Source organism: Pseudoliparis swirei, chromosome 11 (genome assembly GCF_029220125.1).
Source record: "Pseudoliparis swirei isolate HS2019 ecotype Mariana Trench chromosome 11, NWPU_hadal_v1, whole genome shotgun sequence".
Classification (NCBI taxonomy): Eukaryota; Metazoa; Chordata; class Actinopteri; order Perciformes; family Liparidae; genus Pseudoliparis; species Pseudoliparis swirei.
This window is the reverse complement of record NC_079398.1, coordinates 12,314,248-12,340,082: the sequence shown is the minus strand read 5'-3', so window position 1 is coordinate 12,340,082 and position 25,835 is coordinate 12,314,248. Positions and strand designations below refer to the sequence as shown.

Sequence of the window (25,835 nt, the reverse complement as noted above, 5' to 3'; positions counted from 1 at the left end):
TTGCACTGTTTGTTTTGTATTGTATTGTGTTGTAATGTATATTTTGTGTAAGCACACTGAGAGTCACTTTACCAAGTCAAATTCCTTGTTTGTGCAAACTTACTTGGCCAATAAACCTGATTCTGATCCAGCCAGGGGTTGGAAAATAGTGGCGTAATCTTTGCGCTGACTTTGGATGGGGAAAACATTTTCCCTGAGGAAATGAAAGTGCAACTCCAATGACTGCACCAACAGAACACTTGGAGAAGATGCTGTGTCTTTCTGCCCTTCATAATAGTCCAGCTCTGCCCTCAGCTGTGGCTGTATGCACATTATTCTCCAGATGGTCCTCACTTATGGGGTTGGAATTGGAACGTCTGCCTTTCCCTGACATTCAACAGGAAACGTATCACAATGGAGAACGGGGTCCCCCAACCCAAGCCTGCCATGGCTGCTCTGTTGGCCACGTGTGGATTGATTCCACTGGAGAAGATTGCAGGTCTCTGCTTCATTAAGTCATCAGTCAGCAGTATCTCGTCCATTGTTCACATGTTTTTTTCTTTTGTCGGTTAACAATAAGGCTGACTTAATATCCCCTTGCAGAATAGTCAGCTTATTGCAATTTAGGCAGCTGAAGTGGGGCAATAGCTCAGTATTTAGCCTCACTAAGATAGCATTTAGGGCAACAATTAACCCGTGGTCTGTTTTGTTCCTGAACTTGGCTGGGCTTTCTTATACACCCTTCTAGCCATTCTCTTCTCCTTTTATCCCCTCATCAGTACTCTCCCCCCTTTAAGAAGTGCTATTATGTGCGAATCCCGTCACTGAGTGGAGGCATTAACGTCGCTTCCTTGAACAGGGGGGGTGGGTTCTGAAAACGAGGGAGCCAAGCTCTCGGCTCATTGAGCTGCGGTCGCCAGTGTGAAGTCACATGGTTTCCTGTGTGATCACAGCTCTCGACAGCTGCCGTTCATCCAGCACTATTTTCCTGCCTTTGGCACAAGAGTCTTGCAGACGGAGGGGTGTCGATTGAAGGCCTCAGTTGTCTGGTCGGGCTCAGAGGATAGGGTGTCATCCCCTGACTTCCCAGGGCCCGGTCTCTCTCCGTCCGCACGCTGTCACCTGAGACGTCAGTGGAGCCCATTGAGTGACGGATCTCGCTGGATATTGCAGTTCACAACGCTGATCGCCATTGTACGACTTTATCTTTTCAGTATTTCTTTTTTTACGAAACGCAAAACCAGAGAGCAAGGGGGGGAAACGGGAGCTTGTTCATGCACAATAATTCTCAGAAGTGGCTGAAGGTTAAAGGTCGTATACACATCACCTGGGAGGACTTTTAGACAACCTCAGCTGAATTAGAGGTCGTAACCAAAAACGTATTCAGACTAGTGCAAGTGTAATTATCCTATTATGTTTATTAGGGATGAGAATTGATAAGATTTTAACGATTCCGATGCCTTATCGATTCCTGCTTATCGATTCGATTCTTTTATCGATTCTTATTGGGCAAGGGGTGAAAAAAAGAACACAAACGGGTTTATTTACATTAATTTTCTTTTATATAATTTTCTATAATGCTGCATACACCATATACAGTATGTATACATACACATTTACATTTTTTTAAATAACCTAAAACATTTATACATATTCCTCTTGAACTTAAAATAAAACTTACATAACTTAAATAAGATGTATTCTGTTTAATTTAAACATGTTCCTAGAAATTACAGTGCTCCTTCCTTTTTTTTAAAGGGTATATGAACTGAGCTGCCACAATTGAAACTAGCAGTGGCAAATACCAAGTGTGCAACCATCAATTGTATGGATCATCAATAATTCTTGTGCAGAAAAATAAGCATGTCTGCTTTCTCCGGGAGGATACGCGATCTCTCAGGACTTATTGTGTCTCCAGCCGTGGAGAACACTCTCTCAGATGGGGTGGAGGATGCCTGAACACAAAGATATGAGGAGGTGTACAAGACGTGCTGTAGCCTGTGACCCAGACAGACGACCAGCCTCTGAACCGGTCTGACTCTGAACGTCATCAGCTAAATTGGATGGCAATGGAAATTATTTATATCGTGAAAGCTAGTTTACACAATGAAACAAATGGCACTAACAAAATCGCTGAATTTGCTGAGCTGACATAAAGCCACATTAAGAGGGGAGGCAAACACGACCTCTGCCTCAATGTAGGGGGCTGACAATGGAAGATTCTATAGCTAAGCTAGCATAGCTATATGCTCCTGTAACATCTCGGACGTTATGGCACTGATGACACGGAGACGGGACGACGTTATTACTCCTCCTTTATTGGGCATCCACCAACACAGACAGCTGCTCCTCTCAGCTCAGCAGCTCGAACGTCAACAACAACGGTTCCCGTCAACCACCCTTAACTCCCCTTTTTCGACAGGTTAACCCCGCCTCCCCTCTACTCCGCCAATCACAGGCATGCCCCCTCGACCAGCATGCACGGTGCCACACTGTGATTGACAGCCACTTCACAGGGTCGCTACACTACGTTTAATAATGGATTAAAAATCGATATGCTCTGTTTAATAATGGGTTAACATGATAACGCGAAAGTTTGCTGATAACACACGCCCTCCGATAATTAACACCGTTACGATCAAACATTTCTCAAAACTGGACTTTCAATCCAAACGTGAAGTGATCAATAATGGGACCAATGCCGGAGCTCAAATGTATGCTTCAAACGAAGGGACAGAAGATAACTTGATCGACTCCACACAATAAAGGCAAATGGCTTCACACAGTGAGTGGTTGTGATCACTTCTGAGGAGTTTACCTTGGACAGAAAGAGATGAAGCGCCGACGTTAGCTGAGCTGCTGCATCGAACACATGACATTCCTGTCATTTAATTCCATGCTGTGTTCAAATGCTTATTCATATTTGTTGTATTTCCTCCCTTCGACGAAATAGACTTTTTACACACGTTACAAGTGGCCTAGTTGTCATTTTGTCATGTGAAATAGAGCCAAACTTTAGAACGCTTCTGCCTAGTTGCCATGTTTGCTGCAGTCTGAAGAAGAAACTAAAAAAGTTTGCGCATGCGCAACGCCACAGAGGACCGTTAGCAGAACCGTTAAAGAATTTGGCTGACGATCCCAAACAATCGGTTCACTGGGAACCGGTTCTAAAACAGAACCGGTTCTCGATGCCCATCCCTAATGTTTATCCATATTTTAGCATACACAAGACAAGCAAGCATATCTTGTTTGTCCCATATTGTCTAACATTTTGTGAACAGATGGCTTTACTCCTGCATGAGGATTAATGCTCATCTTTGACCTTTTGACATACTTTATGCAGCCTGGACAGGAACCTGTTCGTACAGATACATCTTTCATTTTTGATTTTGACTGTCTTAGTCTGAATTGCCCCTCCGGGAGACTCATCCGCATCTTGTCAGCCTTTTCCAAGAGGGTGAGCATCCACCTCAGATTGTTGCTGTTATGAGGCTTGTCGTCCTTTTGGAAAATCCATCCGTCATGCCTCAGTGGCCGGTTTGGGGTATCTGAGCAGATGAGGAGCAGTGAGTCTGAAGGATGGAGAGCATATGTTGACGACTCTGTGACATGCAGCATGACATACGAAATTGGCCCAACCCCCCATCAACTCTTCATGCATGCAACAATATTCAAATCAGCTGCATAATTATCACACAGACTTCCTCTCTGTGCTTCCTCGATCTCTCTTATGCACACAGGTACACCGGTTCCACTGAGAAGACCTGTTTGATATTACAATTCTATTGTGTATTTAGACAGGTTAAAATCTTCATTGTAGCATTACATCATTATCCTTGGAACTGATCTTAAAGAGACGGGCTTCAGCACTGGTCTAATAATAGAAAGCAGAGCAAAGCATTTCTTTGTCTGAGGGGGTTTGCTGAATGTAAAGCAAGGCCGCTGTGATTTGGCTCTGACCTGTTTTATCTGAAGAGCAGCCCACCTGGTGACACGAGAACACGCTCAAGCTGCCTCAACAACACACCGACACTGACTCTCCAAATGTGGTTTCCTTTCCCCTGTGACACTGTCTTCCAGAGCTGGCAGGCGAACCAGAATTCAGGAAACCCTCCCAACAAAATAGAGAGTGTTAGAAAACTGAAGCATGTGATGGACTGAAGCGCTGTCATACGCCAACCCTTGGGTATTGGTCACATTTCTGGTCCTCCTTAACTAGAATAGCTTCATTTCAGAGTCTTAACGTGTTAATTAATGTCAAAGAGAATGAAATACATTTTGTATTTAAAAGTGTATAGTGTATTTTCTATTTGCATCTGGCCTTTAAGTGGCAATCTGCAATCTTCTTACCTACATATACCAATGAAATATTATGATTTTATTGTAGTATGTCTTTGAGAGGTGTTTGACTCGGTGTAACCTCAACTTCATTCCCTGAAGTTAATTCCACACGCCCAGTATCATAACCCATGGGGTATTCAGGCAGGAGCGTTATTGTTGGTCCATAAAACCAGTTTCTCATCCTGCCAGCGATACAGAACACAAGTTAGTGGCAAGCTAATCCTGCCAGCTCGAAACACAAAGAAACCAATGCTATCAGTGGGAAACCAGTTCTATTCAGTGTTTTTCATACAACATATAAATGGTGTAATATATGCATTGCATATTTATCATATTACAAGCCCGATAACATCTTAGCCACAGCCGTGAAGCTGCTTTGCACATGACGAGCAGACTTTGCCTAGAGGGCAGAATTTCCCTGTGCACTTCCTACTGGCTGTGAGACGTAAGTCGCAGCATGGACAATCATTACTTCACCATGAAACTGTTTCTCAAGGTTTCCAGGCAGTGTGTGTTGTGATTTGAACTCGTGAACCTTGTGTTTAGATAGATAGATAGATAGATACTTTATTAATCCCCAAGGGGAAATTTGTCGTAGCAGTAGCAGCACCAATAAACCAAACACACATGAATAAAAAATAACAAATAAAATATAAAAACAGAGATGAAAGATATAGAAGCATACAAAGCAAAATATAAAATAAAATATATATGTATATATACAACATATATGCATACACAATACACAATACTAATGACAATTAAACTAAATATAAAAACACCAAATATAGACAGTGTGCAAAATGCAAAGTGTGTGTATGTGTGTAGTGCAAATGAAATGTGTGTGTATGTGTGTAGTGTAAATAAAATAAATGAAATGTGTGAAGTGCAGATCAACATAGTGTGGATATGAAGTTATTATTGTAGTTATTGCACTATGATCTGGAAAGAGGTGATCTGTTATAGAGCCTCATAGCCGTCGGCAGGAATGTTCTCCTGTTTGCGCTTGAATGTGAATTAAGCAGTTGTTTAGTTCCAGGAGCAAGGGGCATTTAATATAGTGTTGCAACTTTGAGAGAGTGTGAGCATCGAATGTGTTCTTTAGTGTGCACGACGCAGAGTGTGAAGACCAGTCCGACTCATTTGTCAATGTAGAATTGGTCTCTGGCTAACCGTGATTGTTCAAACAATTTTAAGATTATCAGAATACACTGAGGGTGAATACAGGTATTTGTCTATACCAATGCAGGTGATCTATGAGGAGAATACAGGGGTTTTCAAACATTTAAAGAATGTAAACGTGTTCTCGTAGAATCCTAAAATACGAGAATGAAATGAGTGCGATGTGCCTCTTTACTTTCAAAGAGCCAGTCGCCCACTTGGCTTCCTCAGCTGATGATCCTGTGTTGAGGAGGAAAACAGCCATGCGTTTGACTTAAATGCAAAGAAGAATGTCCCCACTGTGGGATCAATACAAATTTACATTATTATTACTAGATTTGCTTTAATCGCAGGGCAAAGATAGTTCATCTAAATCTTCGTCGCACACCACATAATTGCCGCACTCCCGTGAGCTGGACTGCTTTTGGGAGCCTTCCAGTTTGCCATGTGGTCGAGGGAGAACTGCAACAGAAGGTGAACCGTAATTGCTGTTAGCGTGCCAGTACTCCTCCTGGCCTACAATTGATTATTCAGACCAGGCTTATCTCATTACCACGGTTGTCTGAGTATGACAAATGATAGGGATTCATTATATGGAGAATTTGGGGATTTAGTCAGTACCAGTCTTTTTTGCGACGGTACACATGTACTACGTACTTCTTTCATCAACAGTTGCAGCTTGAGCTTGTGTGGTCACCTCCATCCCTCAGCCTGGGTTTGATCCAGACCAGCCCTCTCAATCTCCATAGGACCATAAACCACATGGAAGAATCCCCAAACTCATCTAAACTGACATGTCAAGCTGACATCCCAAATGACCGAAAACCTTTTGAAGAAAATGTGGATTGAGAACATAAGTTAACTAGCGATTTCCCATTAAAATAATAGAATTTCCTTGTATGTGAAGTCTCTCATTATGCTTCTCTTTCCACCTGAAATGAGGAGTCGATGACGATGTATCAAACTGTCAAAAGAAAGGGGAGATTTTTGTAGAAACCGTTGTTTCTCAACACCTCCAAAGAGTCTGTCATCATTTCACTGACGATAACAGGTGAGGGGAAGGGAAGTCACACAGAATAAGGAAGTAAAGCGGTTTGCCTTGATGTAAAACCGATGTCGTCTGCAAAATGGGAAACAAGTGGAACGCTGTCGGTGCCACAGTGATGTTACAACAGGGTCACTTTTGAATGAAAGTGATGGTCACGGAGCTGCTTGAAGAGAAAAAGCTACACTCACTGGACTGCTCAGGAGCATTACATTGTCTAACTAGAATGGGCACTCGGTAGAGCGCATAACTTCGCATATCACAAGATTGGGCATTGAATTATGAACATGTTGGCATTAGTTGCATGCCAATTGGATAAAAATTGGCCGCGCTATGGTAAAAAGATGTTGACCTTTTCATGACCTTGACCTTTGACCCAATCGATCTTAAAATCTAATCAAATGGTCCCCGGATAATAACCAATCATCCCACCAAATTTCATGCGATTCGGTTTAATACTTTTGGAATTATGCGAGTAACACGCATACAAATAAATAAATAAATCCACGGCGATCAAAACATAACCTTCGGCATATTCAATGCGAAGGTAAAAATAGGTGTTGTTTGCAAGATTAGTCGGGGCACTTTAGTTCAACTTTCTGTGCACTTGGATGAACACTGACACGTGGACACACAGAAATACTGACACAATCAAACATTAGCCTTTAAATTAATTCAATGATGGATTACTGATGATTGGGAAGATGAACAGAAATTCCAAGAAAGAAAATCATCACCGAAACTGATTATTATGATCAAAGAAGTAGCACCATTTGTTGTATATTTAAATGAGTTTGGAGTATTGCATCATTAACTGTATTTCTGCCTTTAAGAACAGGACACTACACATATAAGCTATAGCCAGAATAATGTGATTAACAGAGATGTAGACAATGATATGTTATGTTTAGATGTTAGATGTCATGACACTCTTTCCCTTTTTCCCTTCACAGATATCATTGACAAGAGTGAATTGAAGCCGTTCTTCGAATGCAACTGTTCTCAGATTTATTTTATCTTCTATGAAAATTTCATTACACTGGAAAGCAACTTAAAACTAAAAGGTGAGTTCAAAGGTTCACTCACTCACTAGTTCAGCCCACCACCCTCAACCCTGGTTCAATAATTGACCCTCTCCCTCTGTGGTATGCGTTACAACAAGGGTTGATTCCTCTCTGCCCCACATTTACAGCACATGGACACACATAAAGTATTCATTTCTGGTTATGTCCAGCATATCTATGTGTTGAGCCCGACTCCAACACTATTGGGGGTAAGGGGTTAAACCCCACTGGGAGTATGCTCTCATGGTAACACAAATTCTTTTGAATAATTGTTCATGAAATGGCCTCTATTATTGTTGCATTATTGATGAGGCTAATGCAGTCTACCTTCCAGTTATGTGTTTAAAAACCGTAAGTACTCTCCTTGTGTTGCAGGGAACAAATCTCAAAGGGAGGAGCTGGACTCTATCCTCTTTATTTTTGAAGTAAGTCATCTGTCTTTTTCTCTGCCACTGTCTCCATCTCTGATTTCCACTGATAGCTGCTACTGCCTCAACCTGTTTACTGCCGATCTCTGGGGCAGAACCGTCGTTTCCATGGTGCCATACTACATTTAACGCTGCCGCTGGCTACTTCCTGAATTTGCCTCAAATAGCCTGGAAATCATTCGGAGGAAGAAAGGGAAAAAAGCCAGGCTCAATCATTTTCCAGCCTTTGGCGCTGTCAGTTCATTCCTTGTTTCTAAAGCCTAGGCGTGCATGCAAATCAGAGTGGGTGTGTCTCGTGTCAGTCGGTTGGCCCCTCCCTCTATTCTTCTGAACGCTCTTGTGTTCCACAGGCAGGTTAAAGTCCCCCACCTTGTTTTCCCACCTGACTCCAAAGGCAGCTCCAGTTTCCAATACAAACAGCCTGCTCTCCAGTTACATTTGCTCAGGGCAGGGCTGTAAGGGTGACAGCAGGTTGAAAAAATAAAGGTTGGGAGGGCAGTCTGTTTGTTCCTCGTTGTACAATGTGTCTTGTCCTAGTTTTTATGATCACCTGGGCAGACTGTGTGGGAGTGTAATGTCTAACATAGAGTAAATCATTCCGGCTTAGAAAGCACAGAAAGAGAGGATCTTTAGCATCAGAGCAGATATGGCTGTTACCTGTCTCTAGCTATGAATTCATAATTTTCAAGTCAGGCATATCTAGTATAGCTCGGACTCTTTTATTCATGTTGTCACAATACATATTTTTTTGTGGTTCTTCCGTCTGGGTGAATGTATGATGTTCTTTTGTGCATCGCAGTGCTTCTGCTGGTGCTAGACTCACTCACTCAGGTTTGTAATTCATGGGCATCTCATCTTGACATTAGTTCATAATTTACTGGACATCCCTGCAGTTTTCGGCTCTGCTCACCGAGACAGCCTGTCCGCACACATCCAGTCATCTAACCTGTAAATAAAGCCTGGAGTTATACCGCCTACATATTTATGAAGTCATCTTTTTTTAATTTTTATATTAAAAACAAATATTGAAAGCAGCTTAACCCTCATTTGTCCCCTTTTAGCCCTGTCTTGTGCCAACGTGTGCTTTTACCCGTGAGCTGAGGAGATAAGCTTGCTTTGAGTAGTGTGTACAGGACAGATACACACTGGCTTTGATCCTGAGCTCTGCTGCACTCTGCAGACGTTCTCTGTACGCCACATTAGATTAGGCATATTGGATCATATGTGGTCGTGAATATGATATCAATAGATACTTTTGAGCTCACAAGCATGCACGACTAAGGTGCTTAGTGTATAGTACAGGGACATGACAAATGCACTAATATTGTATTTTTGGGGCAATTTGATTGCACATTCATGTGTAGCCTATGTTGAATTTTCAGTTGTTTTAGTCAGAGGTCAATCAACCAAAGCATAAACCCCAGCCGCCTTTGTCCAAAAAGCCTCAGAGCGGTGGCTGTGAATGGACAACGGGTGAGACAAAGGCCATTTTGCGGCTCTGTGCTTTGCGACACACTTTAGTGACAGGTTCATGGGAACAACGCAGCTCCACATCACTGTCCCCCTTTTCTTCTGTGTGAGAATTCCCCTGCAAAGCCACAGTTGTGTCCTCGTGTCTCCGTGCATATGGGAATCCTAGCCACCCGCCCTCTCCGTCACCTGGGTGCCTTCTCGCACTCGAATGTTGTTGACCGATGTCCAGCATGTGCGTTAGGTCTGAGCTGGCGATGTGGGGATTACGCTGCTCTCACGATGAGGTATGTGACCCCTTTTTCCTGGGTTGCTATGGGGGAGTACGCTATCCCCCGTGCTGAGCCGGTTTGAGTAATAGATATCTAGAGGGGGGTAATCTTTTTGTCCCTCCTTCTGAAACTCTGCTAATCACCCCACCCCCACCGCCACCAGCAGCCATTCCCTTCCAGGATCCCTTTGTGTTGGCTGCCACGAAGGCATCCACCATGGCAGCTTGTGATGCTGCACCGGAGCTGACAAGAGATGAGGGACCTGATCTCTGTGAGAACGCAACAAGAATAGACAGTGGACAGAATAGATACATGGAGTATTACCCCCCCCCCCCCCACACACCTCCTTACAATAATGCAACTACATCACCACTGATGCTGCTAATTGTTTGTAAAAGTTGCATAACTAGTTCAGTGGACACTTTTGTGTAATCACGGTGTGACGAGTGATTCTATGTTCAAACCACTGAAGACGGGGGAACTTTGAGGTCAGTCGAGGTAGCTGTCCGTCAGTGAGGGATGGGCAGCAGTAAAGGGAGGCCGCAAAGAGCCGAAGTCGAGTGAGAAAAGCTTTGAACAATCTGTTTGTTTTCTGAAAAGCTCAACTCTGCTGTTGGCCGATGCTCCCTAGTTTAAGTTGTTGTCGGAGCGTGTCGGTGAGCTCTGTTTAGAAGTGTGAGTGTCAAACATGGCATGTGTGTGAGACAACTTCCTCGTCGGTAAAGTTATGTCCTCTTCCCTTTGGCAACCGTTTGAATCAGAGTGTAGCTGCGTGCTTTCTGACCACCTTGTGTGTCGACCAGTGGCGGCTGGTGAATTTTTTTTGGGGTGGGGTGCAGTTTAAATATCAATCAACAATGAGAAGAAAAGAGGTTTTGAGTAGAATATTGTAAAAAACAAAGCTTTATTTCAAGAACACAGCGTGCTCAACACTGTCCAATAACAACTATCAACACACTGTAACTTTGGGCATGAGAGGTTCAGAGCAGCTTTAAGGAACATTGGGTTGGGTTTCAGAGGTTTGCAAAATAAAAGAGGTTCAGAGCAGAATAGAGTCAGAAAGAGATGCAGCACATGTTACATTGGGTGACAGAGCAGACTCACTACTGTAAAGAAAAGTAGCCTCCTCTCTTTAAAGTGGTCACTTTACTCTCTGGTTAAAGTCAATCATGTCTGTAACCAGCCTGTTTCCATTATTCTTGAGGGAATGTGTCTGTTTTTCAGAACTTCTTGTCTGCAGCTCTTTTGATCCCTCACCCCGTTGTAGTCCAGAGAGTTTCAGTCCCTTTGGAACAACAGACAGGGGAAACTAAACAGCGCATTACTCACTGAGCCTCCAGCTGACAGCTCCGTTAGCAACCTGCTCGCGTAGCTCCGTGGAGCTCACTGGGCTGAGGGAACGATACGTCTCTGATCTGCCGAATAGTCCAATCACGTGAAATAATAAAACAATGTAATTGGCCAACGAGCGCACATTTTTGCGACCCAAGATTCACGTTTCATCCGCCAATGAAGTTGCCTTGTCGAAAACCATAAATGTTTTATCGATGTACACGACACACGCCTCAAAAAGGAGGGAAAGGTCGTGATAATGGTTAATATTTATATTTTTTTTTTTTACTTTAAGTGGTTGTTGACAGGCTGACGGTCTCCCACACACATTTAGCGCGTCAACACGGTATATTTACTATTTAAATGATTTGGCATATAATGTTTTTTGACAGGATGTTGTTTTGTTTTTTTCTTCTTGTTTTTTTTCATCTACAAATTTTAAGAGGGGCGGCGCCCTAGCGCCCTCTATGGACGAACCGCCACTGGTGTCGACCCTTACATATAGTGCAAGCAACTGTAATGTAGTGAGAAAGCTACCATGAAGCTGTTCTGGACGGGTACTCATGATACTGTGCGACCACATAAAGCCACTTTCTGCATTTGGAAAATCTTTTTTTTATTTGCTGTCAGAAGGACGAGATTGAGCTTCTCGGGACTCCGGTTTGTTTACGCTTCCATATGACCGCAAATGACCTCTCACTGTCTGAAAGCCGCTCGATGCTGGGGCCACGGAGGTTGTGGGACAGGTTATGGGACAGCTGTGGGACCAACACAACTCTGAGGGAAGTCTGTTTAAATCCACTCTCTCTCCAGGATATGACCTCACCGTGACCTGTCATCCGTCAACCGGACCTGACTCGGCATTCTGAATTCCCCTCGTAATGCCCTGTAAAAAGCCCCTCATCTAGATTTAAGAATGTAGATGCTGAGTTGCCTTGTATATCCCACAGAGTTTCACTTCAGATGGACATCTAAGTGTCAAAATGACAGCACCGCCATCTGCAGAAAACCACCAGAGAACCCAAACGGAACTGGCATACGCAGAATAAAATTGACAATGAAATGAAATTGACAATAAAGCTACTACTACTACTACTAATAGACAAGCAAGATATTGCTGTTTCCACAAAACTTGCGTTCCAAACAATTGCATTTGCCCACTTAAGAAACCTAGCATTCACAAATGAAGCCCGATTATGGAGGAATGATCCGTATTGTTGTCCACCTGCCATCGCTCGTGGCAAACAGACGGTTTATTATGACTCACTATCTTTTACGTTCCACTCCGAAATGCACCGTCTAAGCTCCGTGTCTGTAAATGGTTAGTAATTAGTAAGTAACTGACTTTTTCTGCCTGGTTCAATGGCATCCTGTTCCTCTCGATGCACATCTTGGGTGGATTCACTGAAACTCCCCCCTGCATGGTGACTTGCATGTTGCTGAAAAATTAACCCACGGCCATTTAGCGAAGTGATTTCTTTATGCAGTCCTAGTTATGACTGGCAGCTCCCCAGCAGGGGGTCATTGGTTAATGCATGAATGCAAATTTACTGAGTATAGCTCGGGTGTGCACTCGGAGCCGGCTGAGTAAATCGATCTTCATGAGGGTGTGCTTAAACCTTGGCCCGTGTTTACCCTTTTAAACGGGAGCAGATTTAAAGTTCTGCAGCACAATTTTATAGACGACTGTTTTTGTCACATGCAAGAGTGCCAGCCAAGTCATACAATTCATTTAATATAACACATGTAACACATTTAAAAAGGAGGTGACCCAAAGTGCTTTTCAGAAGAGGCAGGTGGGTCAGGATCTGCCTCAATCCAGGTATACATTAATAATAGCAATTATACAAAACACAATACAGCAATCAAAGAAAGGTAAACATGAAATTTAAAAACCCTGAATGAAACCAATTGCTAATTTAATACCATTAAAAAGAGATTAGAAATGAGTGCGGGTCTTCTTTGTGGATGAATATTTGTTTAGTTGACATTTAGTTTTCTTCCGTGGTCCGGTCCCGCTCTAACCCCATCTCAAAGTGGTCCCAGAGGAAGCAGCTTGGCTTTCACATGGGCAAAGAGGAAGAACTGATGGCTGCGGAGTTTGTTTGCACTCCGCTGCTCCCACCTGCTGGCCGCAGAGAAGAGTGAAAACATCTCAAGTCGTTTTGCTGATACGGGTCAGGGTATTGTAGTATATGATTGTAAAGTCAAACTCAAGAAAGTAAAAGTTAAACTTCATTATACTTTCAGGTCATATTAGATATGTACTTAAGCTTAAATTGACTTTCCAACAAATAATAAGGGGTAAGCTTCGAAAATGTGGTTGGCATCATGTGAAAGAGGAGTCGGGTCTGGACTCCCCCTGTAAACCAAGCTGGTGTGTAACTGATGTCTTTTACTCACCGTCCATTATGAAGGGATTTTAGTGCCATGGTCTGATTTCCGGTGTAGAACTAACTATAGAACACTATATATACTGTGTTTTACAATCTTTTGTCTCTGCGTTCGACAAGCTGTCTATCTTCTGATTGCTGCGTGGACATCTTGCCTTCGTGGCTTTGTCGTATGTTAGTGGTTTCGGGCTTTGTGTCTGTCTGGAGATTCCATTGTCTCTAGATGGTATAATCATCTCTGAGTCGTATCAAAGACCTACACAATATGTAAATGACTCCATCTCTCCCGAGAGCGCTGCATGTCCGTCCCTGCCATCCTAAAGCCCGTGTGGACCACCTCTTGGAGGAGTGTATTCTGTGTCATGTTCAGGCCTTGCGACTGGAAACCTAAGTGCGGATCATGTAAATGCATTACGGCTGTAGTTGCACCACAGTAATGCTCCCATCTTTATGCCGGAGTACGGCTGCAGATTAGAGTAACTCCACCAACCTTCAGTCCGGCAGACTCTCCATTCGCCTGATATCAGCCAGTAAATTCCTCATTGTTGCGGCCGCCATGCCGGCTCCGCAGGGAGTCTTTCTGAGCTCGCTTCTCCATCTCATTCCCACTCTCCCGCCCTGGTGCTCTTTGAGGGGAGAGAGAATGTGTTATTGTGTCTGCTTGCACACACACACACACACACACACACACACTCACAGGGAAAGGCTTAAGCAGGCTACCCTGCTGTGTTACCGCCGAGCATAATGTGTCTGCTGCCCCGAGGAGACGGAGTGAAGGAGGCCAGTTCGAAGCCTGCACGCCATCGGATAATCCCACGCAGGATCAATAGCAAGGTGCAGCGGCGTGCCTGTACATGCATACCATCATGCCTGTGGATCAGAGAGAAATTGAACAGCCAGATAGTCGTCCAGAGCCCCCTTAAAGGGATGCGTGTCTTTCAGTGTCTCTGCTGTCACTGGTAATGCCGGGGATTTACTCTCAGAGGACAAGAAGGGAAAGTTAAAGATGGGGGATGACGACGAGGGAAGAAGGACATTGTTGAAAAACTGAGACACGATGACTTCTGGACCACGACAGCTCTCAGCATAATGTAGAGTAGCTAAGATTCTGTTGTGGTAATACTATGATTTAACCGCAAAACAAATGCACAGTGGAAACAAGCAAACGAATACTCCCATTTCACTGTGTACAAATGGCATGTTTTATTGGAAGACAGTATTTTGTATATAAGATAAGATAACCCTTTATTAGTCCCACAGTCGGGAAATTTCAGGATCACAGCAGCAGGTGCACGTTAGAGCATTAATAAAAATAAAACACCAAACACAATACTAAACTAGAACGGGCACTCGGTAGAGCGCATACCTTCGCATATCACAAGATTGGGCATTGAATTATGAAAATGTTGGCATTAGTTGCATGCCAATTGGATAAAAATTGACCGCGCTATGGTAAAAATAAGATTTTGACCTTTTCATGACCTTGACCTTTGACCCGATTGATCCCAAAATCAAATCAAATGGTCCCCGGATAATAACCAATCATCCCACCAAATTTCATGCGATTCGGTTTAATACTTTTTGTGTTATGCGAATAACACGCATACAAATAAATAAATAAATACACGGCGATCAAAACATAACCTTCCGCATTTTCAATGCGAAGGTAATAATAAAACTAAAATACTAAATATACAGAGGAAACTAAATAAAGTGCTGAGTAAAGTAAAGTGTTGAGTATATATACTGCTAAAGATTAGTATTCACTCAAAGTGATCAGCTTCAATTTCACTAATTGAATGCTCATCTTCTCTGTGGTGGCACTGTGTGTGTGCGACCATGCACATGTCTTTGTGTCCTGCTCTGCGTCCCTCCTGCCTGTGTTTCTCACTCTCGAGGGCAGATGAGCCTTTTATTATGCCGGCCCGAGCTGGTTGTCTGGTCGAGTGGGTCGGCGCTGCATACGAAGAGCAGTCTAGGACAGACTTGACCTCTACATTGCAATCATGAAGTGTTATTGGGTCAGTGATTAGGATTTGATCAGAAGTGAGCCTTTGGGGGGCATCAGTTGCTCACAGTGCATCGACTATCAACTAGGCCGCGCTTGCATGCGCGCACACATCTGCCGTCCCCCCGACTTTTTTTTATTTATTCCGCCCCGTCCTCCGTCCAGAGGGACCCAGTTAACCTGTCGCTGCATTCAAGAATAATGACAGGCTGCTGAAAGGTTAGGGCGCTCTAATTGAGTTGTAAAGCGGTTATTGGCGAGGTGATGACATTTCTCAGTGCTGTCCTGTGTCGCAGGGATCTGCAGACATGCCAGGCCAAGTGGAGGGAAAGGGCAAGGACCCTGCATTCCTTAAGTGTGTACTGCGTTGGCAGAACAGTGCCACTTACAAAGCAGAGGCAGATGGTGTTTGCTCCCTTATTTAGGATCACATGAAGAAAACACCGCTGTAAACAACAATTGTTTCCATTGTTGGGTAATTATTTCCATGCTTTATTGATTCATCGTGTGGTCCATAAAATGACAGCTCACGCATTCTCAAAGACCAGCTGAGGTCCTCAAACCTAAAGCTCAGAGTCCATTTTTAATCGCATAAGGAAACCAGAAACATATTTACATATTAGAGCCTCGATCAGTGGATGTTTGCCATTTTTGCATAAACTAAGTTGATTATCTGTTGATCGACTCATCGAATAATCAAGTAATCAAGTAATCGTTTCAGCTCTAGAAGAACATGTGTTCTTCAGAATAAAGCCTGTAGCTGTTCAGTCAGTGCTTTGGGAAAAGCTCCTCCTCTGTAACCTGATGCAGACATCATTAATGTGCCTAATCCTCACTTTTTCACTGTTTTTTTTCCATCAGAAAATTCTTCAACATCTGCCTGAGAAAATCTACAACCGATGGCAGTTTCACAGTATAGGTATGTATTTTATTCTTCATATACATTAAAGATGTTGAATGCTATGCTGTGTTACATACACCTGTCGTGCAGTTATACACGATGCATACGTTTCTCTGCTTACGCCTCCGTGACCTAAGATGGACAAAACAATGTCGGCCATGCCTTTCATAATGAAAAGAAAAGAATTAGTCTTAGAAGGGAATGTAAATGTGAAATGTAAATGAGGCCTTCATTTGAAATGCAAATAAGTAATTGAATTATACTGCCGTGATTTCAGTCCCACACACAAAAACAACAGGAAAACCCCTTGCAAGAAGCAATAATCCCAATTATAACTGTTGTGTGTCTGTGGCAGTTAACCGTCTGGGTCTCGATCACTGTTGGAGATTGGCCTTGCAATTGCAAATATCAGGACTCATCTGGGGTCGGATGCTGCAGACAAATCCACCACTTTGTCAGTCATTGGACAACAAATCATAACGGGCTCGAGGCTGCCTCTTGGCTTTGGCTTGAACTCGCCCTGACTGTTCTTTAGCACTCATCAGTTCTTGTGTCACTGGTCAAGATGCGGTTCTTTCACTGTGTACTTCTGTTTTGAAGAATGTGCAGTGGTGGTCTGGATAGCTCCTTGCCATATCTTTTAGTTTTAATTGAATTGAACCATTTATTTTACGTCATTTTCTTCTTCTTTTTTAACACATTCTACAGGCCCGCTGCATTGCTGAAAGCATTTTAGTGCCCTTGGATAAATTCCTTGTGGCGGGTCACGAAGCGCAGGAAGGACATTAATGACTTGTGGTGGTTTTGTCGTGTTTAGCTGAGGATTGCAAGGTCACAGGTCTTTGACAGAGACCACTAGAAGCTGATGAAAATCCTCAAACCTTTTATCTTCCTTTATCTGCTAACTTGTCATTCCTTCTCTCCTGAGCCCAAGACCTTTTTGAAAGCATCTCTTTATGTGTCTAACATATAAATTGTTATAGATTGAACCTGATGGGAGGAGAACAACCTAAGCACAAAACAAACACACTCATGAACTCGACCACTCGCATGCAAACAGATCAGCATTTCTGTACTTCTGAAATAACGTGGCCACTTAATTGTGTCTGGGTCAAATCACTCAGTTGAGCAAGACCTCTTGTTGTTCTTCTTCTTCTCTCCTCTGGAGTCGCACATTTTGCCCCAATGTAATAATACCTATTTAAAAACTAGCCAAAATGTCTTCACAGCCTACCGAGGCCTCATAAGGACAGCTGCTGTCAAGAGCATGTCCTAACACACACACACACACACACACACAGACAGACCTCTTCCGCTCAATGTAATCAGAGCAACGTCTCATTTGATTAAAGTGGAACCCAATTGCCTTCATGAATGCTTGTCACTGATAATTCCCATCAGGAACAAGTGAAGCCTTGCTGCTCTCCCCACTAGTTTGTGAGAACCAGCCATTTAGGTCAGTGTGCAGCAGACTTCTGTTGAATGTTTGGCTTTTTCTTCCTTCCAGGTTCCATACTGAAAAAGCTTCTACACACTGGAAATTCATTCAAGGTGGGTTCTGTTTTCATTGTGTTGTTGCTGTTTCAACCCCAACGACTCACTGCAACACGACTCCATCTCCTCCCGTCTAGATCCGATGTGATGGGATTCGTCTCTTCCTGCTGTGGCTGCAGGCCCTTCGGGACAACTGTGCCGAGGAGCAGTTCCTTATCTTTGCCTGTCTGGTGCCAGGATTCCCCGCCGTGCCCTCCTCCAGAGGGCCCTGCACCCTCGACACCATCATTTACAACCCCTTCTCTAATCCCCCTGATGGTGAACATGAATGTTCCTACACGTGTGATGAATGATGTGAAGGCTCAGAGACATTTCTGGAGCTTGTGCTGTGATGCGTGTGGTCACCGAGGTCATCTGTCACATACTGAACTGACATTGAGATGTGTAGGTTCCTTTTATTTTGTGAGGGAGCTTTCCTCAACTAAACTCGGCTCTTTTGTACCCGTTGATGTGAGCAGCCAAGGTGGTGCCGGAGGAGATTACCCCGCTGGTTCCGGCTGTAGTCGGAGAAAAGGTTGCAGATGACCAGACCTGTTACGTCCTCGAAACCCTGCTCAAGTACATGGTCATCCAGGTAATAACGGATTATGCTCGGAAGAGGCTACACAATGTTTTTGCCAGATTATGGAATTCAGTGTGGTGGTCATAACTTGGATCTCAAGTTTAACTGAATCCTGTGTTCTACTATTGGGTGACATGGTCATCTTGTTGTGAAGGGCTGTGATCATTGTGTAGATAGTCTGGTATTGTCACGATGCAGATTGGGTCTGCATGACCCTGATTTATACTTTAATGCCTAGTAAAAGGCTTTATTGGTAGTCGATTCCATCCATCCATCATCTGTAACCGGGCTTGTTTGGGGTTGCGGATCCCAGATGACATCGGGGGTGGGCAGAGAGTTGTCACAATTTAAATAATTCAACCCATCATTTTTAACAGTGTAAATGTTAGAGTACAATTCACTGTATACAACAGTGAGATGAAAAATAAGATCAGTAGTTCGGTGAGTTGTGACCCTAACCCCCAATCATGTCCCCTTGTGTGCACTGTACAGAGATCGAATCATTTATGTGGAGGGTGCGCTGTCTGTCAGAGGAACCTTAAAAGTTTTGTGTTGCAAACAATAATACTGTCGCTTTCTGAGCGACGCTGGAACCGTCTCTCCCTGAAGCCTGACCGTGTCTGCCTTTGTGCTCCAGGCATCCAGTTTAGAATGGCGCAACAAAGAGAACCAGGACACGGGCTTTAGGTTTCTCTTCAGCCTGTTCAAGAAGTACTACCTTCCACACCTCTTCCCCTGCTTCACCAAGCTTACAAATCTCTACAAGCCTTTATTAGGTAAGCTGACGATATGAATTGAAGGGCGGAGCGCAGGCTTTTCACTTAGTAATTCAATTGTGGGTGTTAATAAAAAATGCAGTAACAATTTAATTAAACTACACAAACAAATAATGTTTTTGTTGACAACGGAGAATGATGTGTGACGTTGTGACTCCAAAACATGATTATGAAACTGAAAAACAGAAAGGTATAACAAATGAGCAGTAAAGATAAATAGCATGAGGTATATGAATATTATAATATTAATATAACTAGAATGGGCACTAGGTAGAGCGCATACCTTCGCAAATCACAAGATTGGGCATTGAATTATGAACTTTTTGGCATTAGTTGCATGCCAATTGGATACAAATTGACCGCGCTATGGTAAAAAGAAGATTGTGACCTTTTCGTGACATTGACCTTTGACCCGATCGATCCCAAAATCTAATCAATTGGTCCTCGGATAATAACCAATCATCCCACCAAATTTCATGCGATTCAAGAATATTTTGACCTTTTCGTGACCTTGACCTTTGACCCGATCGATCCCAAAATCTAATCAAATGGTCCCCGGATAATAACCAATCATCCCACCAAATTTCATGCGATTCAAGAAGATTTTGACCTTTTCGTGACCTTGACCTTTGACCCGATCGATCCCAAAATCTAATCAAATGGTCTCCGGATTATAACCAATCATCCCACCAAATTTCATGCGATTCAAGAAGATGTTGACCTTTTCGTGACCTTGACCTTTGACCCGATCGATCCCAAAATCTAATCAAATGGTCCCCGGATTATAACCAATCATCCCACCAAATTTCATGCGATTCGGTTAAATACTTTTTGAGTTATGCGAGTAACACGCATACAAATAAATAAATAAATACACGGCAATCAAAACATAACCTTCGGCATTTTCAATGCGAAGGTAATAAATACTTCTTGTTTTGTGCCAGAGACGTTATGGTTGAGTGAGCAAATGTTGATGCATCTGGAAACTGGAACAACCTTCCCAGCCTGGTGTTGACGTTTAATCTCTTTCTCCTTTTCTTGCTCTTCTCCTATTGTCCTCCTCTTCGTTTTGACCCTCCCTCTGTCACCATCGTTCACTCTTCATCCCGCTATATTGCTCAATTAGACCTCCCCCACCACCGACCAAAACCCTTGTATGTGCCGGTGACGCGGAACAATGAGAGCACCTTCTGCACCAGGGACCAGTACCTGGCCCCCCGTGTGGCCTTCATCTCCTGGCTGGTCACCTTCTTCCTGGAGAAGAAGTACGTCAGCAGTGCCGCTGCGGCGCAGAGCGCCAAGAACGGCACCGAGGTCATTCCCAAACTCATCCAGGTGAGAATGAGAGCGCACTGTTGGTTTCTCATGCCGTCACTGAGGGTGGAGGATGGGTTGGCTGTTATGAAGGGGGCTGAGCTGTGTCTGTATGAAGACTCCCTCGAGTCACTAATCATGGGGACAGGATGAGAATTAAATGCAAAATGAAGCACGGAGGTGAGAATCATTTTACAGTAATGGCCGGTACAGTGGCTCATTCCCCATAGAAAGGATCATAAATTACGACTTAGGAATGTCTATTCAATGAGACTCCAGGGCCCAATTATTTAAGTGAGCTGAGGCAGCCCTGCAGCATGTTTCACCGTTTCTGTGGTTGCCCAGACTGTCACTGCAGGCAGTAGCAGCCAGGAGAAGGAGAAGGAGAAGACATCCGAGGGCGATACGACCGGGCCAGCGGGTGAGCCGGAGAAGAGCCACTCCAACAGCAGCACGCTGTCCGATCGACGGCACAGCGATTCCAGTTTGTGTAGCATTGAGGAGGAGCACCGCCATGTCTATGACATGGTGCATGCCATCCTGCTGTCCACCAGAGACAATGTGAATTTTGTCAACGAGGTCTTCCACCAGGTACAGCGGGGGTCACCAAGTGATGTGTGTTTTGTTTGATGCCGTGAAAATGAATTGCATTGCAGATTTTGTCGAGTTTTCGTTTTGGGTCGTGATGAGAAATGACACTGATATCATGTACTAGGTTGCCCTCTGCTGGCTGTTTGTTATCATATCTTAAAGATGCCTCTTGACCAGGCTGCCTTTTTAAAATAAACATTCACATGCCCATGTTTCCCCTCCTAGGCCTTCCTGCTACCGTCTTGCGAGGCATCAGCAACCAGGAAGGTGATCAAAGTGTACAGGAAGTGGATCCTGCAGGACAAGCCCGGCTTTATGGCAGAGCCTGAGAAAACCACCCAGGAAGATGAGGTTGATGACCACTCTGAACCGATACTCAGCCCAGAGGTTACCAACATGCACGTAGAGGTAACACCTCACATACAGACACACCATTACAATACATGCTAGTACAGCACACATAGATACAGCTCTTGTAATTGGTTATTATATAGTATACGGGTAGCTAAGAATTTTTATTTTTTCATGGTTATGTGCGCACTTATTGAGAAGTGTAGTTCGGATGTAAAGAAATATTGTGCATACAATATGTAATGGGAAATGTCAACGCCATGGGATTGGTTAACTGATCAGCAAACATTATTACAGATGGCAAAATAACCCATTATAGGTTCTACAATTTATACCCAAACAGTGAATTTGCGAACTTTTTTAGCAGTTAGGAATATATTTTATATTTTTATGTATTTCAATTGTTTGTTATTCTCACTTTAATTTGACTGACATTACATACTCACCTGTACACAGTAGAGTACTGGACATCTTTACTCAAGTAAAAGTACAATTATTCTCTTTTAAAAAGGAAAATTTATATTTGACAAATCCACTCAAGTACAAATATATAAGTATTTGATCAATAATAATTTGGCCTGCACACAGTAAACAATATTAAAACACAAAGATCTTTTTTTGGTCATAAAGAGTTTTAGGTCAAGTATCAAGTGTTTGGAATAATAATTGTGACATCTGCTGTGCATCAGATTTGAAATAGCCATTTAGCAATATGGTTCATTCTAGTGAATGTATTTTGTTTTGCACATGGATTATCTCAAATTTAGCCATTTCTGTTTTGTATCCCCAAGAATGTATAAATAAGATGCCTTACTTTATAATACTGTATCTGTTGTTGTCTTGATGGGCATGTAGCTAATTAAACTACTCTCTTTGATATGAAGGGTGCTGCATATGATTTGCCCTGCTCAATAGCACAGGCGTTTCAGCGACAACATTCTATTTAATAAATTCACAAACGAGCGTTGCTATTAAACAAATATCAACCAGTGCAAATAAAGGGATGAAGGAGGCTAATTTACATCCCGGAAAAGCCAAAAAGAGGATTATGCTAATACAGCTATTTGACCACGAGAGGCAGAGTGTGATCAAACTTTTGAAATGGTATTTGCCTGATTTTCCTTATTTTTGCATTTGCCCAATTGAATAATATCTGGCACAAGAGCCTGTCTCTTGTTGCTGCAAGGAAGACCAGCTAAAGCTCTCCTCGTAAGCACAAGCACACAGTCTGGATGACAGCTGTGACCGTGTCGTGAAATGCATCGCACGTAACAGATTACTTGTAACGGAGGTATGTACGGCAGACGTAGCGATGAAAACTAGTGAAAAGAATGAATACCGTTTTAAAAAGGAACAGGAAAAGTTACCACTCCTTCTCGTTGGCCTGACTTCTAATAAGTTACTATCCACGCCCGTCTAAACATGACGTCATAAGCTGCATCGACCACACTATCGAGGTCTCAAAACAGCATAGATCAATAAGTTGTGACCATAGCATGTTAACAGACATGCAAGCTCTGTAGTGTCTTTATTAATATCTTGGATGGTCTGTCTTTTCCTCTCCCAGACGGTAGAGAGTCACGGCCACAGGCGTTCGTCCAGCTGGGGGAGGACTTACTCGTTCAGCAGCGCCATCAACAGGGGCTTTCTCACCGAGGGGCAGAACAGGGATGTCAAGGCTGGTATCCAGCCCACACTACAGGTCTGTCTTCATAGGTTCAGTGTGTAGTTCCCCTCATCACAGCCTTTCACGATTAGATGTACTTTGTCTCGCCCTTTGCTCAACCCCACTGTGTCTTCATGCACCCATCGTGTGTAGGTGTTCCTGACCAACTCGTCCAACGTTTTCCTGCTGGAGCCATGCCAAGATGTAGCTAAACTCCTGGATAACCAGGTCGAGGTGTGCAAGGGTGTTCTCAGCATCTACCGGCACATGATCATGGAGCACACGATGAATACACAGACATGGTCAGTGAGATATTCAGATGCACATTGGACAGCTATTCCTTCGTGATCCTTGCGTCCAACTTTTACCTGGGCTCGACAGCGTTCGTAACTCTGTTGTGTTCTGCAGGGAGCAGTTGCTGCAGGTACTGCTGAGGATCACTGAGGCAGTGATGAAGAGGCCACTGGAAAACCAAAGAAAAGACAATTTCGCTGAAAGCTTAGCATCTATACTTTTTAGGGTGCGTCTACGGGTGCTCAGTTTTACATTCTCTTGTATGCAAGCTTTTATATTCATATCTTTAGGGCGTGAGTGTTGATATGTCATCATTCCTGTTCTCAGCGGTCTGTCGCGATAGGACACTGTAATTACAGAACTTTAAATGTACGTCATTCCTGGTAGCCACCATGATTTGTTGCTCGGGAACTTGTATGTTCTGGGTGTGTGTGTCTTGGGTGGATTGGTTGTTGATAAAAAGCCAAAGAGACACTATGACAAATTAGATGCATCAGTATGAGAATCCTGCTGTCGCATCTTATCAGGAGCTGGAAATCAGAGCTGCAGCCATGTCTGTCGATGCTAATTCATCTTTCCCCGTCTCGCCTCACATTCAGACCATCATTGTGGCGTGGGTGCGAGCCAACTTATGCGTATTTATCTCCCGGGAGCTATGGGACGAGCTGCTGGCAGTGCTGTCCTCTCTTACCTGCTGGGAGGAGCTGGTGGTAGAGTGGGCCAGCATCATGGACTCGCTGACGGCTGTGCTGGCACGCTCCGTTTACGGCCTGGACATGGCCAACCTGCCTCTGGACAAACTCAGCGAACAGAAGGAGAAGAAGCAAAGAGGACGTGGTGAGGGGGGAGCAATGGGAATCGGGGGGGGGGGGGGGGGGGCTCCAATTTGGGTGAAAAAAGTTTTTATATTGTGTTTTGGGAAGATACTTTTTTTTTCTGGCATTTGACTATATGATGATTGGTTAATGAAAATGTCTTTCATTTTTAAATGAAAAAAGTAATTTCTGTTGATCAGGGACTCGAGGGGACTGAATATTTTTAATTTAGAGTGGAACAAAATAACAATTGGGAAGCTTTTAAATATTTAAGTCAACCTAAATTGCATGTATCCTCACTTGTATTAGATTTGGCTTAGATTTTTGTGGAAAGCATTTTCTGAATTGATGTACAACAAATGCTTTGTACATCCTAATCTCTTGCTCATTGTTGATAGATTAGTCATTCACCAGAATTGTTCAAATTTGATAAGAGATTAAAAAGTTTTCTCTTTTTTATGTTGTACTGTGAATACCTTTTATGTAAAGCTGCCATCCCTCAGCGTACCCTGCTGTCTACAAGAGTGTCTTTTCTGAAACAACCACAAGTGGTCGCCATAATGTTCAAATACTACATATCGGAGCTTTATTGTGTACTTGATATGAGCTCATTCTAGATCAGATAATACCTTCACTCCATGCAAGTTTAAGGCAATGGGCAGACAGATGTTGATGTGGACTACAGCAGTGTGGTCTAATTGACCATGACCACAGCTGTTCTTGTTTTGCTGAAAGCCACAGTTAACTGTCTTGCATGCCAGTAGAGTTATGAAGTAGATTATTAGAAGATACAACAAATGTACAATGACACCTCAGTATTGGTACTAAGACGTGTTGTTCTCTGCATGGCAGGTGTGCTCCAGGACTCTCAGAAGGCAGCGGCAGCAGCAGTGGCGCGCTCCTTTTCACTGAGTTGGAGGAACCAAGGGGAGCAGGCCGGACAAGGAGTTCAGGAGCCCATGAGGATTCGCTCCGCCACGACGTCAGGAGCTCCCGGTGTAGAGAAAGCCCGAAACAACGTCCGACAGAAGGCTTCCGGTAAGTACTTTTAACGTTAGTGATGGCGTTATTCTTGTATTACATCTTTATTACTGGACCGGCAAAGCTTTTAGAAAACCTCCTCCGTATGCATGTGTGATTCTTTATCCATGCTGTATGGCTTTATGTGGGCCGACAGCACAGCGCCGATAAGCCCACGTAGCCCAGCGTCAGACCGCAGGCTTTATCAGACGTATTGACTGCGTGTGAAAGCCTTCAGACAGGTCCATGTGTACGCTAGCCCAGGTGTCGTTGAAAGGCCCAACAACGAAGACAAAGAGGCAAGCAGGTGGCCCTCATTGTTCCCCCTCACATGTCACTGGCCAATGTCAACATGTTTCTATGTCAGCTCGCGATTGCAGGCATACAGGACGACCCCAACCCTCCTCCTCCTCCTCCTCCCCCCACAAGCACTGACAGCATGTCAAAGGCCAGCTTTGGACACTCATTGTCATTGTCCTCATTTCATACACCACAAAC

General features: G+C 43.6%; 1 protein-coding gene across 10 annotated transcripts in view; it reads left to right on the top strand.

Moving 5' to 3' along the window:
• ralgapa2 (Ral GTPase activating protein catalytic subunit alpha 2) overlaps nt 1-25,835 on the top strand; it is a 96,193-nt gene that overhangs the window by 13,014 nt on the left and 57,344 nt on the right. For all 10 annotated transcript variants that reach the window (XR_008833283.1, XR_008833282.1, XR_008833280.1 and 7 more), the window contains exons 2-16: nt 7,480-7,590; nt 7,966-8,015; nt 16,355-16,412; nt 17,902-17,945; nt 18,026-18,206; nt 18,407-18,522; nt 19,148-19,286; nt 20,413-20,621; nt 20,946-21,191; nt 21,417-21,599; nt 23,110-23,244; nt 23,362-23,510; nt 23,617-23,728; nt 24,102-24,339; nt 25,170-25,355. Coding sequence is in view for 4 of the 10 variants with exons in the window: in XM_056427341.1 (XP_056283316.1) it covers nt 7,480-7,590; nt 7,966-8,015; nt 16,355-16,412; nt 17,902-17,945; nt 18,026-18,206; nt 18,407-18,522; nt 19,148-19,286; nt 20,413-20,621; nt 20,946-21,191; nt 21,417-21,599; nt 23,110-23,244; nt 23,362-23,510; nt 23,617-23,728; nt 24,102-24,339; nt 25,170-25,355 (2,157 nt within the window). In the remaining 6 variants the exon portion in view is untranslated. The remainder of the gene's footprint in view (nt 1-7,479; nt 7,591-7,965; nt 8,016-16,354; nt 16,413-17,901; nt 17,946-18,025; nt 18,207-18,406; nt 18,523-19,147; nt 19,287-20,412; nt 20,622-20,945; nt 21,192-21,416; nt 21,600-23,109; nt 23,245-23,361; nt 23,511-23,616; nt 23,729-24,101; nt 24,340-25,169; nt 25,356-25,835) is intronic.